Raw genomic sequence first — 17,836 nt, 5'->3', positions numbered from 1 at the left:
TGCTGCTAAAAAGAACATTATTTTGTGTTTTTGGTGTAATGAAATGTGTTTGCGGTTTAAGGTTAAAAAATATATATTTTCCACATACTGTACATTATTGTTTCTCCTCTATGCCCCGCCTTTCTGAAACATTTTGATTTTTACAAAACTCATCGGTCTGAAAAGAGAGGTGTGCTGTGATTGGCCAGCTATCCAGTGTGTTGTGATTGGCTGAATACCTCAAGCGTGTGACGGAAATGTTACGCCCCTTACCATACTGTGATGCCCTGTCCGGCCGGAGAGACGAGACATAAACATTAAAACCCATTATAAACGAGGCATTTGTTGCATCCAGTGGGGACATAATTACGGATTATAATGACTTATACTGTCTTTCTACACGTTGAATCGCATACTGCTGAAATTAGTCGTTTTTGGCTGCTCATGTGATCACAACAAACACAATTGAAATACTATGTCCTATGCAGAATCCATCTTTTTCCTAACTAACCTACTGCATTTTAAATCATGAGAGGCACTTCTGGTTTGAGGAAGTTCCACTTAAAAATACTGAAAGAAATCATTTCAAATCTCAGTTTCTCTACAAATAATCCTTATCCGTGGACTGGAACAGTGCTGATCAGTCATCAGAAAATAGGGTCAAACAAGAAATCAAGGAAGTAGAGGGTAAAGAACAGAAATATAGCTAAATAAAAGAGAAATGCAAAAATGTTTATTTACCATAATTATCCAAAATCATGCGTGACCGTACGGCTGACATGTCTGTAAAGGACAACATATAGCATATATATTGCCATACGGCTGTATATATTATACAGATGCTTAAATATATATATCTTTTTATCTGTGTGGACCCTGAAGGTTATGAAATGTATCCAAGATACTAATAAAGTTAAAGGCATGTGTATTATTGGAAAATAACTCATGAAATAGGCTAGTTCTCCGAATTTAAATCGAGATTTACTGTGGACTGACTAACAGCACAACCGTACGGTAGAGTTTTATATAAAACAAAGAGCTTGAGGCTATTTATTAGATGTCTACTAATAAGAATTTTAAGTTAAATCATTTTTTCATTAGCTCCTTTTAGGGGTGAAAAAGTTAAAAGGGTTATCACTTGGTTGTTTCAATGTTCTTTTTTGGAAACTAATTTGTATAGAAAGCATCTCCTAAACATCCAGTCCTGTGAAGAAGTGAATTTACTGGAGGATCATCTGGCCTGTACCTCCAGCTCTTTCTTGACACTTTCAAACTCCTCCGTGTCATCCAGCTTCAGCTGCTCCTGCTCCTGCGCAGCATCTTCACATCCCCGGCCTCTCGCTGTTAAACAACACAGCTGATAACACACCACTTAGCTATGTATACAGTTTTATTATACATCTGTGGGATAAACCCACGTTAATTATGCTGAACCCTTGTTCACATTTGTCTCGAGGAAATTACTATCAGAGCAGTCGCGCTGATGACTGCAATACCGACATCTGTATACATAACACATATATCAATATTTAAAGTTTATCATCGTTAAGTAATGCATATACCGTCAATTTAAAGACGGTTTTATCAAGTCCTGCTGCAGCAATATAACGTTATTGTTTAGCAGCTACATGCTAATTAGCTCACTAGCTTTGAACTCTCGAGTCTTAAACAGTCACAAATAGCAGGGTAATGATCTATGAAGACTGCTGTTTATTTTATTCAACATGACAGATTAATATCAAACATATAACTTACCGCAGTCACACACGCTTTATCCCCATAGGGAGTTAGTTCGGAAGGGAATCATGGGAAATGTAGTTAAAGCGCATAGAAAATAAAAGAGGACAGAAATCAGTAATTCAGCAGCACGGTGATAGAATACACTGACTTGTTTGAAGTGTTTTATAATTTCATAATTTTTCTATTTATATTTAGATGAAAGGCCCACAGTAAAAGTAGTACAGTTCATTTAATAATTCGTTTTGGTGGAATTATAAAAAATAAAAAAAAATCTTTAATGAATTTAATAAATAAACCCACCCTGAGAAATGAATAAATTAATAATGGTATAAATAATATGGTATAACCAGGGGGTCTCAATGTGACTTAAAATGATAAACCAAAACACGCATTCAAATAAGCCAAAACATCGAAAAATCCAGACTTTTTTTATTTGAATTCCTATTATATATATTAAAATCTTGTATGAGCCTGGATATTTGCTGTATCCTAATTCTAAAACGGTGAATTCTAGACCTGAAAAAGTCATGTGTGTTATTAAAGTCGTAAAAATCCACCATTAGTAAATTATGAACAACTGGGGGTGGGGGCCAAACTTCAAATATTGTTGTGGACAATGGGGGACCCAATGAGATTTAGAACCTCTGCTCCACAGGACACACGTCAGCGTAATAAGAAAAAGATTAAATTGATAATGTTACTGGAGAGGAATACATACTGCCTTACAAGATATCTTTAAATGTGTGATACCCTGTAACAGTAAAGTATTATTTTTTGAATACATACCACAGGAATGGTTAAAAAGAGATAAATATCTAATGAATATATTATTGGTAGCTGTTAAAAACAGTTTTACAAAAAAAATGGTTATCACAGGAGAGTCCTACTCTAAATGCATGGATGGAAATCACATTGGACATCTATAAAATGGAGCAAATAACAGCATTTGTAAATCATAATATGGAACAATTTGCTTTGCACTGGGGAAAAATGGATCAAATATGCAACATCTCATAGACCTGACTTTATTTTCTAATCAAAATTCCGATATAAAGAAAGATCACTCCCTATATGTACATAGTTTTCTTTCTTGTCCCTCCCCACTTATTTTCTTTTCTTTTCTATTTTTATGTATTTATTTCTCCCCCTTTTTTTCTCCTCAATATGTACACAACATATGCAAAGGGCTGCATGTATATATGGGCACATTTAGATATGTACATATGTGTGAATGTGAGTGTAGACATAGGTGTGCTTATGTATGAGTGTATTCATGGGAATAATGTGTAATGTGCATCTGATGGAAGTGTAAGTAAAAAAGTAAATAATAAAAAAAAGAATACTAAAATAAATTGATAATGTTAAAGCAGCGATTAGAGTAGACCAAGACAGTATTTCCACTGCGGTCTGGCATTATTTCAACCGCTGGAGAGTAAAACAGGCGGGTAGCTGCGCAAGATATACAGTAGGTGGCGGTAATACTCCTAAGGAGTGGAACGGCCATTGAACAAAAAGAAGAAGAAGAACAGGCGGATATAACGACATACTGTGCGACGGGTAGACCGCGTCGTGTGGTCGTGTTTGAAGCTGTTTGTTTTACAGTCTGGTTTGTAGATATTATACATTAGATTTCATATAAACAGCCTTTTTTTTTTAAAGGAAGGTATTTGTGAAAGTATAAAGGGTAAGTGAAGAGTTAGTTGAGTTTATCTTTCATTAGCTTCTATTGGTTCAGGTCAAATTAGTTTCTGAACACCCTGCAAAAAGGAACGATACAGTAATATATCATGTGGTAGTAATATAATACTGAATGATTGCTGTATTCATAAAGAATGGTGCTTCAATGTAATTGATAGAATATTACAGTACTACCGCAGTACTTAGTTAAGGAGCACAAGTTATTCACCCGTCTGACTCTGAATGGGGACCCGTATGTATCGTTTGTGTCTTCCAGCAATCACGGTTTTAATAGCGTTATTTGATCATATTTTATCTATCATCAACCAAAGTAAAAGTTAGGTTGGCTAATAAGGTACGATGTAGAACTGTCCATACATTATTTGTAAATCAGATACTGTGGTTTAAAATGATGCCTGTTTTTCATATCAGATACTCTGTGGTTGTTGGACAAATAGTTGAAAAGATGTCGGATGAAGACGAAGTTCCAGTTGTGAAAAAGGCCAGGATCTTCTATGGAAGCCTTGAAGAAAAGGAGAAGCAGCGTCTCAGCCGTGAAGGAATATCTACCTCTGCTAAAGATGCTGTTAAAGCTGGCATTGAGGCTGGACATATTAATATCTCCAGTGGTAAGTTTGATATTTCAAGATGGCAAATGTTATTATCAGAGCCCAAACTACAAACCACTAAATTCTTGAAATTTCATCGTAGTGTTTTAACCCTAAGCCTACTGTAGCATATTTCATTGGAATTTCTGAAGCCTCTAAATTAGCAAAATGATCAAAACTGTGCTGAAAATACTGTTACACAGAATCAATCTGCTATATGCCTTCTGTTGTCTGATTAATAGTTTATACTTTCAAGCAAGTAAAAGGCTTTTTAGTGTGATTTATTATTTTTTTTAATGTTCCCCTTTTTTATAAATTAAACAAAAGTAACTTTTATAATGTTAGTGATACTTCAAAATGAACACTTGCTGGACTGAAGAAATGTATTAGTTTTAGAAAAATCATATTAAAATGTAAGAATCATGTACAATAATTGTATTTATTTATTTAGTCATTTAGCAGACGCTTTTATCCAAAGCGACTGCCAAATGAGGACAACAGAAGCAATCAGTTGTAGTATTAACACAACTAAAAACAGATCCAAAACTAAAAGCTAAAACTTTATAAATACTACCTATACACATTTTTAAAATAAAGAAATTAAATAAAAAATGACACATGCATACAACAAAATTTCAAAACTTAACATTTAAATGAAAAACAAAAAAATAAAGCTAAAAACACTTCAAAATATCAAAGAACAAAAGGTATAAGAGTATAATGATGATTCTAACATAACACTAAGCCAAACACCAAAAAAACAACTTCATGTGTATTTACAACCATACACACACATATATATATACTGAAAAATTATAAACGCAACGTTTTTGTTTTTGCCCCCTTTTTTCATGAGCTGAACTCAAAGATCTAAGACTTTTTCTATGTACACGAAAGGCCTATTTCTCTCAAATATTGTTCACAAATCTGTCTAAATCTGTGTTAGTGAGCACTTCTCCTTTGCCGAGATAATCCATCCACCTCACAGGTGTGGCATATAAAGATGCCGATTAGACAGCATGATTATTACACAGGTGTGCCTTAGGCTGGCCACAATAAAAGGCCACTCTAAAATGTGCAGTTTTACTGTATTGGAGGCTCCAAAAACCAGTCAGTATCTGGTGTGCTTACTTACACATAGTAAGAAATGGTTATAAAAACTGAAACAAGTAGTAGGAAAGAGGAGAAATAAAAAGCGATACTTATTTACTAATATACTTAATTTATACTTTAACACGTCTTACTCGGAGTCAGATATGATACATTGGGCTTTTGAGGAACATTTATTTCTTACTAAGACATAAGTGGGAGATATAGAGTGACCTTTTGTACCAAATTGCATATTTTTGCTCCGTTTGGGCTTATAAATAAAAAGTTTTTTCTTCCTAAAACATTAGCTCCATGTTTTCATTGTATCATATTATACAGGCCATAAAAACCTGATGTACCAAAGAGGATACAAAACATAAAACTCATGCAAATCATTTTTCTTTTTCTTTTTTTAATGTCAGCTTTTACAGGGTTAATCTGTTTGTGACAGGAAAGGATGTTTGTTTGCTCTTTAGCAATATTATTTGTTACTTATTTCCCTCCTCTCCTCAGGTGAGTCGATGGAGATGGAGGAGCGTGTGAGTGAGCGACAGGCTGAAGTGCTGGCAGAATTTGAGCGTAGAAAGCGAGCGAGACAAATCACGGTCTCTACTGATGATGTAGAGGTCAAGGCCTGCCTCCGAGCTCTTGGCGAGCCAATCACGCTGTTTGGGGAGGGGCCTGCAGAGAGACGAGAGAGGTGGGTGGCCAGATTTTTATGACTATTGGTAAGCTTTGCAGCATATTCTGGGCAAGAATATTTTTGTATAAACCTTGATACATTTTTTGCAGCATTATAAATATATATGTAAATATTACTCAGTTTTGATCAATTTAATTCATACTTGCTCAAAATTATTCATTTCTAAAAAAAAAAAAAAAAAAAGTACCAAACCATTGAAAGGTGGTGTACTTCTGCACATTGTGTTTGACATTACATAAACACCATATCTCAAATGACAGAATAAAACTAAAACAATATATATAGTCAAATATATATATGACTTTTTCCCTCACAGATTGAGGAACATTCTTTCAGTAGTTGGTCCTGATGCCTTGAAGAAATCAAAGAAAGAGGATGAAAAAGCAAAACGGACTCAAGATGAGGTAAGAACACCTGTTGTGATTTGTTGTATCCTTATAGTTACAGTAGACTGGCATAGATTTGAATGACTAATGGAAGGTGATTGTCTGTGCATGTGTTCTGTGCAGTATCAGCAGACATGGTACCATGAAGGACCTTCGTCTCTAAAAGAGGCGCGTATTTGGTTAGCCAAGTATTCCCTACCCAGGTAAACAGAGGACAGATATTATTTTCCTGTATCTAACAATCTAAATATAAAATGCAGCAAAATGTATGTATTGTATATTTTAAAAGCTAGTTTTGTGTTTTTGTTTGGTTCTCCAGAGCAGTGGAAAGGTTAGATGCTGCAAGGGCACAAAAAGAGATTCCAGAGTCTACGAGAACAGTTAAACAGCAAGAGCTTCACAAGACCCTACGGGTATGCCAAGAAAGTGGAAAAAGACACAGGCTTATGATGTGTTGTAATTTTCTTTTTACTTGTAATGCTGTTTTTATTTAGAATGTGAATAACTTCTGCAGCCAAATTGGTGATGACCGTCCAATATCTCACTGCCAGTTTAGCCCCAACTCTAAGTTGCTTGTGACTGCATCATGGTATGTTTTTTTTTATATTTAATTGTGTTATTTATTCATTTATTTTATATATGTCTTAAGAAGGTTATTTATATATGCTTTGTATGCCAGTGGGAATCATCAATTTTAGATTTCCAAACATAGCTTTCACAAGTATTGTAACAATCCAGTGAGATTTCTGTATAAACAATGAGTCCTAGAACAGAAGGTATGGCCCGCACACACGTGAGCACTTTATAATTGAGACAGCCTTAATTAAATTACATGATGAGACAGAAGCAACTCAGAAATACATAGAAGAACTGTGGCTACTTCTCCAAGATGCTTAGAACAATCTCTACCTTTACCTAGGCACTTCCTGCAAAGTGAGGATGCTTTCAAAAGTAATATTATGCTTATCAGGAAACTTACATTAACTAATAAAATAAGTATTTGGAGTGACCCTTTTGCCTGTAAAATAGAAGTGATTTTCCTGATACAGTTTTAACAGGTTTTTATTTTGTATTATTTGCAGGCTGGTTGTTGGCCTTAATGTCTGTTGTAGGACTTGTTTGAACAAAAAAGTCTCTGGATTAATAAATTTACCAAAAAGATGTTTGGAAACAAAAAAATAATATTTAAAAATGTTTGAGCATGGATTAAGAAGCATGTTTTAAAAAAACTTGTTATTTGGTATAAAAACATGTGTAAAATATTACTTTGTTGTAGGAGCGCTCACTCAGGGACTTTAGTAAGATTGTATCAGAAGAAGATTTTAGAATTTTTTTTTTTTATCATGTTAATTAAAAAAAAAAATCTTGTATAATTTTAACTGCTGAATTTGTGTTTGCTTGGTTTTAATTTTGTTTATGTAACTCTTGTTAAGCCAGCGTAGTTTTTGCCATGCAGATAGCCTTAGATGCTGACATGGAAATTAAAATAAATTACTACTACTATTACTGCTTTGTTGTAGGAGTGGCTTGTGTAAATTGTGGAAAGTTCCAGATTGTACACTTATACGCACATTAAGAGGTAAATATAACAAATAAGTTCTGTAATGTTTATTCGTGTTTTTTTTTTCATTCCTGTTTACAATACAACTTTTACCACTGGATTCATTGAAGGTGAACTCCTCTTTCTCAGGTCACAATACCAATGTGGGAGCGATTAGCTTTCACCCTCAAGCCACACTCACACTTGAGGAGTCAGATGTCAATATGGCCTCCTGTGCTGCGGATGGATCTGTTAAGCTGTGGAGTTTAGACAGGTGTATATTATTAGTATTCATTAAAATTTCATTCTCAATTTCTGAAGTAAAACATTGTAACATTTCCCTGTTCTTATCTGTAGTGATGAGCCTGTAGCAGACATTGAGGGGCACTCTATGAGGGTGGCTCGGGTGGCCTGGCATCCCTCTGGGCGGTTCCTAGGAACAACTTGGTATGAATGTTTTATATATTTTTTAGAAGTAAATGCAAAACAATGGTATTAATACTTTTAATAAAACTTTTGTCATATATTTAACAGAATTTTCTTTTCTTTTTTTGCTCTTTAGCTATGATAACTCATGGCGACTTTGGGATCTTGAAGCCCAAGAAGAAATTCTGCATCAGGAGGGTCATAGTAAAGGTGTCCATGACCTGCACTTCCACCCAGATGGCTCTCTGGCAGGAACTGGGTAAGGGCCTCGCACTGAACCCAGAGGCACTCCACTTTTTTTGTAAAGGAACAAGCACAACACTCAAGTCTATACAGTTACTTTGATGCTCTTAGGAGTCCCAAGTATGTTTAGTGTAAGACCAGCCAAATAAAAAATGATCTTTAATCCATCATACATGGTTCCTAATCTTAACCCTGATTCCTCTGATTGCAGCATTGGTCCTGCAATATTCGCATTACCAGAGAACCACTTAGTCTTCCACTTTATTTTGTGATTGTTCATTCAGTCTGCTTTTGATTGGTTGAATTATATTTTTATATAATTTTATTATATTTTTGATTAGTTGTTTGAAATTATTTATATTTGGCTTATTAATCTTTCAGTTTTTGTGTTAATGTTATTCATACAGTGGTTTGGATGCATTTGCTCGTGTCTGGGACCTGCGGACTGGTCGTTGTATCATGTTCCTGGAAGGCCACCACAATGAGATTTATAGCATCAATTTCTCACCAAACGGGTAAGTAAAAGAAAGGGCATATGAATATTTATAAGATTTAGTAAGGCTATTTACTGGTATTTGAGCTTTATTTGATAATTAACCCCTAAATCTTCCTTGTGCAGCTTTCACGTGGCAACAGGAAGTGGAGATAACACCTGTAAAGTGTGGGACCTTCGTCATAGAAGGTGTATGTACACAATTCCTGCCCATGAGAACCTTGTGTCTTCAGTCAAGTTCCAACGTAAGTAGTCAAGAGGACATTTATTATCAGTCATTGAGCGATTATTCATTCAAACATAAAAATACTCATCCTTTACTCACCCCTCTTCTCGGTAAGTTCCCAAAATAAAAAAGCACTGTGGACATTCAGCAAAATATGTGTGTTGCACAAAAGAAAAAGTCACATGGGTTTAGGATGAACAAATATTTTATAGGATTTTCGTAGAGCCATAGGTCTACTGACTGTCAAAGTGAATGAGTCATTCACCGCAACCGAACTTGCAAATTTGTGTAACATTTTTGCAATTTCAATATTAACAGAGTCTCTTCCTTTTAGCTAACGATGGGCATTTTTTGCTGACTGGTGCATATGACAACACAGCCAAAGTGTGGACCCATCCTGGCTGGTCACCTCTGAAGACTCTGGCGGGTCATGAAGGGAAGGTCATGGGGCTTGACCTTTCGCCTGATGGACAGCTCATTGCCACCTGCTCTTATGACCGAACCTTCAAACTCTGGATGGCGGAATGAGATTGTTTGTCTTGATGAATTTTCATTTTTCATTTTTGTCCTACGGTCTTATATATTTTTTTTAAGTTTAGTTTTAAAGAGCTGGAAAACAACAAAAGAAGATCTTTAAATTAGAAGCTGATTGACAGTTTGTTTCTATTAAAACAGATATACAATCAGATGTTCCCCACAGTTTGAATTGTTGTAACAAGCAACTCTTATTCTAGTGGATTGTCTAAGATCTGAAATCCAATCTGTCCATTCTTGAATTGTCTCTCATGTCCATGTATCCTATTCCATTTTGATCACTGAGTTTTGCAGAATTTGACATTACTGATCCACTGGGTATCCAAATAAAATGTATTTTATTGTCCCAGGCAATTCTGTAAAGGAATCTGTGGTTTCCAGACAGTGGGATATCCACAGTCAAATGTTTTTGTACGAAATGTACGTGAATCTAGCACCACCAGCAGCAGAGCAGGCAGTGCTTGCAACAAGGGCTTCTGTGGAAGCGATGCTCTGCCACTGCCACATTGGCCCATGCCGAGGGTGGCTGATCTGTGATTGGCTGCTTTATAAAGGAGGGCTTGGTCTCCAGCGTTGCTTTCTGGTTGTGGGTTCGCTGGTTTTCCACTTCAACTTTAACACCCAGAAAAGCTGCCAGGTCTAGGTCTAGACCAGTGGCGCCCCCGCGAGGTAGAGGAGTGTTCTGCCGGCACTGTGGACAGGGGATCCACATCTAGGGGGAAAAGCAAGTCAGTTACAAACATCTGACCCTGCTCAGCTGAAGTGTATCAACTATGAAAATTCAAATCACGTTTATATACAGCTTTATACAATACAGATCGTTTCAAAACAACTTCACAGTAATAAACAAGAAAATAATGTTGCAAACTAATGCAATTTCATTGTTGATTCGGTTTAGTTCAATAATGAAGCAAAGTTCATTAAGTTACAAAATGAGCTTAATTTAGTTCAATTTCTAACCCAAGAGTTCACTTGATTATTCAATTCATTAAATATCTAATAATTCAAGACACTACATAGAAGCTGATTGACAGTTTGTTTCTATTAAAACAGATATACAATCAGATGTTCCCCACAGTTTGAATTGTTGTAACAAGCAACTCTTATTCTAGTGGATTGTCTAAGATCTGAAATCCAATCTGTCCATTCTTGAATTGTCTCTCATGTCCATGTATCCTATTCCATTTTGATCACTGAGTTTTGCAGAATTTGACATTACTGATCCACTGGGTATCCAAATAAAATGTATTTTATTGTCCCAGGCAATTCTGTAAAGGAATCTGTGGTTTCCAGACAGTGGGATATCCACAGTCAAATGTTTTTGTACGAAATGTACGTGAATCTAGCACCACCAGCAGCAGAGCAGGCAGTGCTTGCAACAAGGGCTTCTGTGGAAGCGATGCTCTGCCACTGCCACATTGGCCCATGCCGAGGGTGGCTGATCTGTGATTGGCTGCTTTATAAAGGAGGGCTTGGTCTCCAGCGTTGCTTTCTGGTTGTGGGTTCGCTGGTTTTCCACTTCAACTTTAACACCCAGAAAAGCTGCCAGGTCTAGGTCTAGACCAGTGGCGCCCCCGCGAGGTAGAGGAGTGTTCTGCCGGCACTGTGGACAGGGGATCCACATCTGGGGGAAAAGCAAGTCAGTTACAAACATTGACCCTGCTCAGCTGAAGTGTATCAACTATGAAAATTCAAATCACATGTTTATATACAGCTTTATACAATACAGATCGTTTCAAAACAACTTCACAGTAATAAACAAGAAAATAATGTTGCAAACTAATGCAATTTCATTGTTGATTCGGTTTAGTTCAATAATGAAGCAAAGTTCATTAAGTTACAAAATGAGCTTAATTTAGTTCAATTTCTAACCCAAGATTTCACTTGATTATTCAATTCATTAAATATCTAATAATTCAAGACACTACAGGTGAAATGGGTGTTCAATAATGAAGCAAAGTTCATTAAGTTACAAAATGAGCTTAATTTAGTTCAATTTCTAACCCAAGAGTTCACTTGATTATTCAATTCATTAAATATCTAATAATTCAAGACACTACAGGTGAAATGGGTAAAAAATAATAGCTTCCCCAGATGACTGATTATGTCACATAAGTCAGTTGTTTTGTATTACAAGTTGTCTAATGATGTCATGTTTAAATATGCAAATGAGGCATTGCTTAAGCTATTTGCATATATTCCCTGAACAGAAATCTGAAAATTCTGTCAGAAGCCATAAAAAAACACATTTTAATGTTCATAGGAAGAAAATGTTTAATATACATCAGATCAGGTGAATAATATTTGAACAAACCCTCTTTTTTTCTGCAAAAATAGTGATGCCCTGCGTCCCAATGTGCATACTATCCACCCTATCTGCCCTAAATAGTGTTGAAAATTACTAATATCACACAGAATTTAGGATGGATCGTGTGCACACATTGGGACGCAGGCATGGTTTCCAAAAATGTTTATCAGGCATCTCCATTGGTTCAGACAGGTAGTCCCACCCTCAATCTCATGCCATTGGTTGATTACAAAAAGTCAACGCCCCTGAACAAAGAAAGTCTGGTTGCAGTATTTTTTTGCGTTCCCTTCTCTAAACAAAATAGCCTATATCTTAAAGGGATAGTTCATCCAAAAATGAAAATGTGATGTTTATCTGCTTACCCCCAGGGCATCCAAGATGTAGGTGACTTTGTTTCTTTAGTAGAACACATATGATGATTTTTTTACTTTAACCGTTGCAGTCTGTCAGTCGTATAATGCATGGCAATAGTAACAAAATCTATGAGAGTAAAAAAAACATGCACAGACAAATTCAAATTAAACCCTGCGGCTCGTGACGACACATTGATGTCCTAAAGGACACACGTGGAAAGTCACCACTCCCGAATGAGTTCGCGCAAGAGAACGTAATCTTTTAGTTTTAAGTCAGTTTGAATAATCCGGATAAGCGCAAGTAAGTACGGTTTTGATTAGCCGTCGTACCTACAATGTTTGTGCACTGTGTAAACAATGAGTGACGTAAGAGTCAGAGAGATCACTTGCGTAAACTACGCCAGAGCGCGCACAACTCACGCACCGGATGCCTGCGCGCGCTCAAAGACAGTTGGACGTAGTGGTGTATTAGAGGTAAAATATTATATAAATACTGTTCGGTTTCTCGCACAAACCGATCGTTTCGTGTCTTAGGACATCAATGTGTCGTCACGAGCCGCAGGGTTTAATTTGGATTTGTCTGTGCATGTTTTTTTTACTCTCTTAGATTTTGTTACCATTGCCATGCATTATACGACTGATAGACTGCAACGGCTGGAGTTTAAAAATCATAATTTGTGTTCTACTGAAGAAACACATTCACCTACATCTTGGATGCCCTGGGGGTAAGCAGATAAACATCACATTTTCATTTTTGGGTGAACCATCCCTTTAAAGAGCTGTGGTACAACTCTTTTACGTTATTATGGAAGATGACAGCTTTTTGCAAAAATGCCCCTAAGAACATTAGTCATTTATTTAGGTAATGTCATAAAATTATTTATATTTTTTTATTGTAACAATTATAGCAATAAGAGGATAGGATTTCTGTTCATTTAGCAGACACTGTTGTGATGTTAACACAAATCTAGTATTTGTAGTTAATTAATATAATTGCTCATTATTATATTCATAAAGTTAAATGGAATGAAAAGGTGCTGATTTTTGAACAATTTAACATTTGGGGGAAAAAATTATTTGGAAGCGATATCTGAAAGTAAAAACTTGTTTAATCTCTTCAGGAAGTCAGGCGGCAATTGTTAAAGTTAAAATAGGTGGATTTTTTATTTAATTGTTTTACATTGCAGTGATATAGGTTATCTGACTCCAATTTGTTTTTATCAGTTTTTATCATGCAAACCATAATCTGGGTGAACATTGCTGTATTTGCACTTTGAAATAAACAGGTCAAGCAAAAATAGTGATATTAGTGATATTAGTGATGATAGCATGAATCCCACCTGCTCATTGATGAGGGTGTCCAGCCGCTTCAGACAGGCCTGGCAGAACGTGTGACCACAGTAGAGTTTGCGGGGGAGTCTCTCTCCCAGATTATACGCACTGTAGCAGATGATGCAGTCCAGTTTGCGGCTGTCTCTGGAGTTTTGTGCTCCAGCCTCCACGTCCCCTTCCACAGGAGCCTCAGACACAGGCCCATCCTCATCCGAGACCCTAGAGAATGAGCTCAATATAATACAAAGATCTCCGTGTGTTTGCCTGAGATGTTCAGTGCAGACTTTCTAATGGCTAATTATTTTTGGCCAACATAACTGACCTACAATTTTCAGGACAGAGCCAGCAATAAAAAGTTATTTGAACGATTAAACTTATATAATGTTGCTGAAAATATCAAAGCAACTTCAAACAACCACTAAAAATGACTTTGAAACCAGCTGGTTAAAATTGCAAAAATGCCACAAAAGCTAAAACTAATTATTTACATTTTCCCCACAATATTTTACTCTTCCAGTTACACAAGGTCAGCCCTTAAAGGGATAGTTCACCCAAAAATGAAAATGTGATGTTTATCTGCTTACCCCCAGGGCATCCAAGATGGAGGTGACTTTGTTTCTTCAGTAGAACACAAACTGAGATTTTTAACTCAAACCGTTGCAGTCTGTCAGTCATATAATGGAAGTGGATGGGAAGTCTGCGATCTGCCGTAAAGCAAGAAGAAGAAGAAGACGCGTCACGTGCAAGCTGTTGTGAACGCGCTCAGGACTGTTCAGATATTGCGGTGAAAATCAGAGGTAAAAAACGATATATAAATACTGTTCAGTTTCTTGCACAGACCGATCCCTTTGTGTCTTTTCACATCAATGTATCGTCACGAGCCGCAGGGTTTAATTTGGTTTTGTTTGTGTATGTTGTTTTGACCCTCAAAGCCGTGATTCCCATTCCCTTACATTATAAGACTGACAGACTGCAACGGTTTGAGTTAAAAATCTTCGTTTGTGTTCTACTGAAGAAACAAAGTCACCTACATCTTGGATGCCCTGGGGGTAAGCAGATAAACATCACATTTTCATTTTTGGGTGACCTATGCCTTTAAAGAGCGTGGAAGCCGAGCCGCATGTATCTGTTTACTATTAGTGGCTGGCAGCAATGAAATGTGTAAACACAAGATGTAATAGTAAAAGATCTGTATACTGTGGGTTCTCAACCTCTAACAGTGTTTTTATTCCAAACAAACAAACACAAAACATAACCATAAAACATACAATGTGCTCAATCAACTTATGTGAAATATTAGATGGAAAAAGTTTTATTTGCATGATTTGTCAAAGTAATTTCATTCTTTATACTGAGAGCAGGAACCATGTTTATTTAATAGAATTCATCATTGCAAATATAATAAAAGGATATTAAAATTGAATAAGAAACACATGCATAATCTTAAGAATAATACAATTATTTTAAAATGAATATAAAAAAGACATTTTTGAGAATAAATGATTTTTTTTTCATTCGTTGCATTTCATTTGAAATAAGAAAAAAATCAAATGTCTTATTTTAATATCACATAAGCAATTTCCTGTAACTTCAAAAATTTTCCATGCAGAGGGTCTACCTGTCCACTTCATCCTTGTGTATATTCTGTGTGCCGTCGGTCTCTTGAGGTTCTGCCGTTCCACTTGCAGTTCCATCCATGTTTAATGTACCAAAAGTCCGACTTCTGTCAACATTTTACAGCCGACTGTCTTGGTTTCTCCATGCTTCACATCCTTTGTCAGATAGTTTAACACTTGAGTGCACCCTCTGTTGCTTTCCCTGAAGTTGTCCTTGCAGTCCCCAGCAGCACGGGCTCCGTCTTTGTTGCCGTTTGCGCTCTCTCTCTGAATCAACCAACCAACCAACCAACCACAACTGCCTCTCCGAAATGGAGGGCAAACAATGGTGTGCTTCCCCAGAGCCTTTAATATTTAAGTACCGCCTGTTGCTGTGGACCTGTGCCGTTACACACACACACAATTGCACGTCCACCCTTTTGAAAAAAGAAAAACCATTGGTGCTTGTGGGAGGAGAGATGCATGTTGTTAAGCAGGTGTTTTAATATTTAGTCCAGAGTTGCACATTTCTGCATCTTCAAAACTCTTGGTATTAACTGCGCTGTTATTTTCTCTTATAGTAATGATTTCATTCTGTCTTGCATATATTAAGGGAAAAGTTCTGAGAAAGTCCAAGAGCGAAGGAAAGGGCCACAGACACAATGGTTTCTGAGAAGGTTTGGGTTTCGTTTTGAGGAAAAACATGAAATCAAAGACATCAGACACGTTTAGGGTGCAAGAAAGTAGAATGGGAGGAGGGCGTATCGCTTTACAGTCACAAAACAGGCCTGAAATTCAAGCCTAGTCACCCACAGACAGACCTTCATCACCCCCATATAGCGCAGCTACAGGATGTTCATATTGGCAGATATCTATTATTATTGACCAGGAGAAAGTGAAGTGGAAGGGGTACAGCTAAAGTTGGGGGACTTTAGGGCAGTTTGAGCTGATTACCTGAGATGCCATGAATCACTCAGATCATCAGGAAAATGACACAACACAGCTGAGAACTGACACAAAAACACACAGTCCTGAGTCTTGTGACGTCAAAAGGCAGCAGACTGGGAAAAACATTACAGTAAACCAGAGAATCCTGAAAGCATGCATCCCTGTTTTTACAAATATATAAATAAGCACAACCATTTAATAAGAAATATTTCTTGCACTCCAAATCAGCATATTTAGAATGATTTCTGAAGGGTCATGTGACACTGAAGACTGGAGTAATGATGCTTTGCCATCCCAGGAATAGATTTTAAAATATATTAAGCGGTTAAAAACGGTTATTTTTAATTGTAATAATATTGCACAATATTACTTTCTTTTACTGTATTTTTGATCAAATAAATGGTGAACATAAGCGACTTCTTTCTAAAACTTCAAAAAACTTCTGAATACATTGCAAAAATGTTGTCGGCTATTCAGGGCTACTTCTGAATGTTCACCAATTTGGAAAGATTTCTTTTTGGCAGCAGAATGGTATGGTTATTGCTCATTTTTGGGTGACCTATGCCTTTAAAGAGCGTGGAAGCCGAGCCGCATGTATCTGTTTACTATTAGTGGCTGGCAGCAATGAAATGTGTAAACACAAGATGTAATAGTAAAAGATCTGTATACTGTGGGTTCTCAACCTCTAACAGTGTTTTTATTCCAAACAAACAAACACAAAACATAACCATAAAACATACAATGTGCTCAATCAACTTATGTGAAATATTAGATGGAAAAAGTTTTATTTGCATGATTTGTCAAAGTAATTTCATTCTTTATACTGAGAGCAGGAACCATGTTTATTTAATAGAATTCATCATTGCAAATATAATAAAAGGATATTAAAATTGAATAAGAAACACATGCATAATCTTAAGAATAATACAATTATTTTAAAATGAATATAAAAAAGACATTTTTGAGAATAAATGATTTTTTTTTCATTCGTTGCATTTCATTTGAAATAAGAAAAAAATCAAATGTCTTATTTTAATATCACATAAGCAATTTCCTGTAACTTCAAAAATTTTCCATGCAGAGGGTCTACCTGTCCACTTCATCCTTGTGTATATTCTGTGTGCCGTCGGTCTCTTGAGGTTCTGCCGTTCCGCTTGCAGTTCCATCCATGTTTAATGTACCAAAAGTCCGACTTCTGTCAACATTTTACAGCCGACTGTCTTGGTTTCTCCATGCTTCACATCCTTTGTCAGATAGTTTAACACTTGAGTGCACCCTCTGTTGCTTTCCCTGAAGTTGTCCTTGCAGTCCCCAGCAGCACGGGCTCCGTCTTTGTTGCCGTTTGCGCTCTCTCTCTGAATCAACCAACCAACCAACCAACCACAACTGCCTCTCCGAAATGGAGGGCAAACAATGGTGTGCTTCCCCAGAGCCTTTAATATTTAAGTACCGCCTGTTGCTGTGGACCTGTGCCGTTACACACACACACAATTGCACGTCCACCCTTTTGAAAAAAGAAAAACCATTGGTGCTTGTGGGAGGAGAGATGCATGTTGTTAAGCAGGTGTTTTAATATTTAGTCCAGAGTTGCACATTTCTGCATCTTCAAAACTCTTGGTATTAACTGCGCTGTTATTTTCTCTTATAGTAATGATT

At 36.5% G+C, this 17,836-nt stretch overlaps 3 protein-coding genes across 4 annotated transcripts in view; 1 reads left to right on the top strand and 2 right to left on the bottom strand.

The window, feature by feature from the left end:
* Positions 1–1,491, bottom strand: part of LOC107566898 (anaphase-promoting complex subunit CDC26-like) — a 6,737-nt gene extending 5,246 nt beyond the window's left edge. The window contains exons 1-2 of the mRNA XM_016252464.1: positions 1,476–1,491; positions 1,226–1,320 (exon numbers count right to left, since the gene is read on the bottom strand). Of these exons, the coding sequence (XP_016107950.1) occupies positions 1,226–1,320; positions 1,476–1,491 (111 nt within the window). The remainder of the gene's footprint in view (positions 1–1,225; positions 1,321–1,475) is intronic.
* A 1,754-nt stretch (positions 1,492–3,245) lies between these two features.
* prpf4 (pre-mRNA splicing tri-snRNP complex factor PRPF4) lies at positions 3,246–9,796 on the top strand. Of its 2 annotated transcripts, none has more exons than XM_016252477.1 (14): positions 3,246–3,403; positions 3,851–4,025; positions 5,607–5,793; positions 6,113–6,200; positions 6,306–6,385; positions 6,502–6,595; positions 6,677–6,771; positions 7,703–7,761; positions 7,873–7,996; positions 8,080–8,169; positions 8,285–8,407; positions 8,799–8,906; positions 9,011–9,129; positions 9,445–9,796. In XM_016252477.1, exons 2-14 carry the CDS (start codon positions 3,863–3,865, stop codon positions 9,636–9,638), a joined length of 1,524 nt encoding a protein of 507 aa, XP_016107963.1. In that variant the 5' UTR covers positions 3,246–3,403; positions 3,851–3,862; the 3' UTR covers positions 9,639–9,796. The 2 variants fall into 2 exon arrangements, with proteins under 2 accessions (XP_016107963.1, XP_016107961.1); XM_016252475.1 differs by having other exon boundaries at positions 3,829–4,025.
* Positions 9,797–10,678: 882 nt separating this feature from the next.
* LOC107566908 (RING finger protein 224-like) lies at positions 10,679–15,504 on the bottom strand. Its single transcript, XM_016252478.1, has 3 exons — positions 15,256–15,504; positions 13,646–13,856; positions 10,679–11,268 (listed from the first exon to the last, which is right to left on the bottom strand). Exons 1-3 carry the CDS (start codon positions 15,333–15,335, stop codon positions 10,987–10,989), a joined length of 573 nt encoding a protein of 190 aa, XP_016107964.1. The 5' UTR covers positions 15,336–15,504; the 3' UTR covers positions 10,679–10,986.
* Between the last annotated feature and the right edge of the window lie 2,332 nt (positions 15,505–17,836).

This window comes from Sinocyclocheilus grahami, unplaced genomic scaffold (assembly GCF_001515645.1).
Source record: "Sinocyclocheilus grahami isolate Dianchi unplaced genomic scaffold, SAMN03320097.WGS_v1.1 scaffold1111.1, whole genome shotgun sequence".
Taxonomy (NCBI): Eukaryota; Metazoa; Chordata; class Actinopteri; order Cypriniformes; family Cyprinidae; genus Sinocyclocheilus; species Sinocyclocheilus grahami.
The sequence above is the reverse complement of the archived record's forward strand: the minus strand, read 5'-3'. Positions and strand labels throughout refer to the sequence as shown.

Coding starts and splice junctions, on each gene's coding strand:
- prpf4 (XM_016252477.1), top strand. CDS start 3,863: ATGTCGGATGAAGACGAAGTTCCAGTTGTGAAAAAGGCCAGGATCTTC. Junction 5,794..6,112: donor CCTGCAGAGAGACGAGAGAG/GTGGGTGGCCAG, acceptor TTTCCCTCACAG/ATTGAGGAACATTCTTTCAG. Junction 8,408..8,798: donor GGCTCTCTGGCAGGAACTGG/GTAAGGGCCTCG, acceptor TTATTCATACAG/TGGTTTGGATGCATTTGCTC.
- LOC107566908 (XM_016252478.1), bottom strand. CDS start 15,335: ATGGATGGAACTGCAAGTGGAACGGCAGAACCTCAAGAGACCGACGGC. Junction 13,857..15,255: donor CACAAGGATGAAGTGGACAG/GTAGACCCTCTG, acceptor CTCATTCTCTAG/GGTCTCGGATGAGGATGGGC. Junction 11,269..13,645: donor ACACCCTCATCAATGAGCAG/GTGGGATTCATG, acceptor CTTTTCCCCCAG/ATGTGGATCCCCTGTCCACA.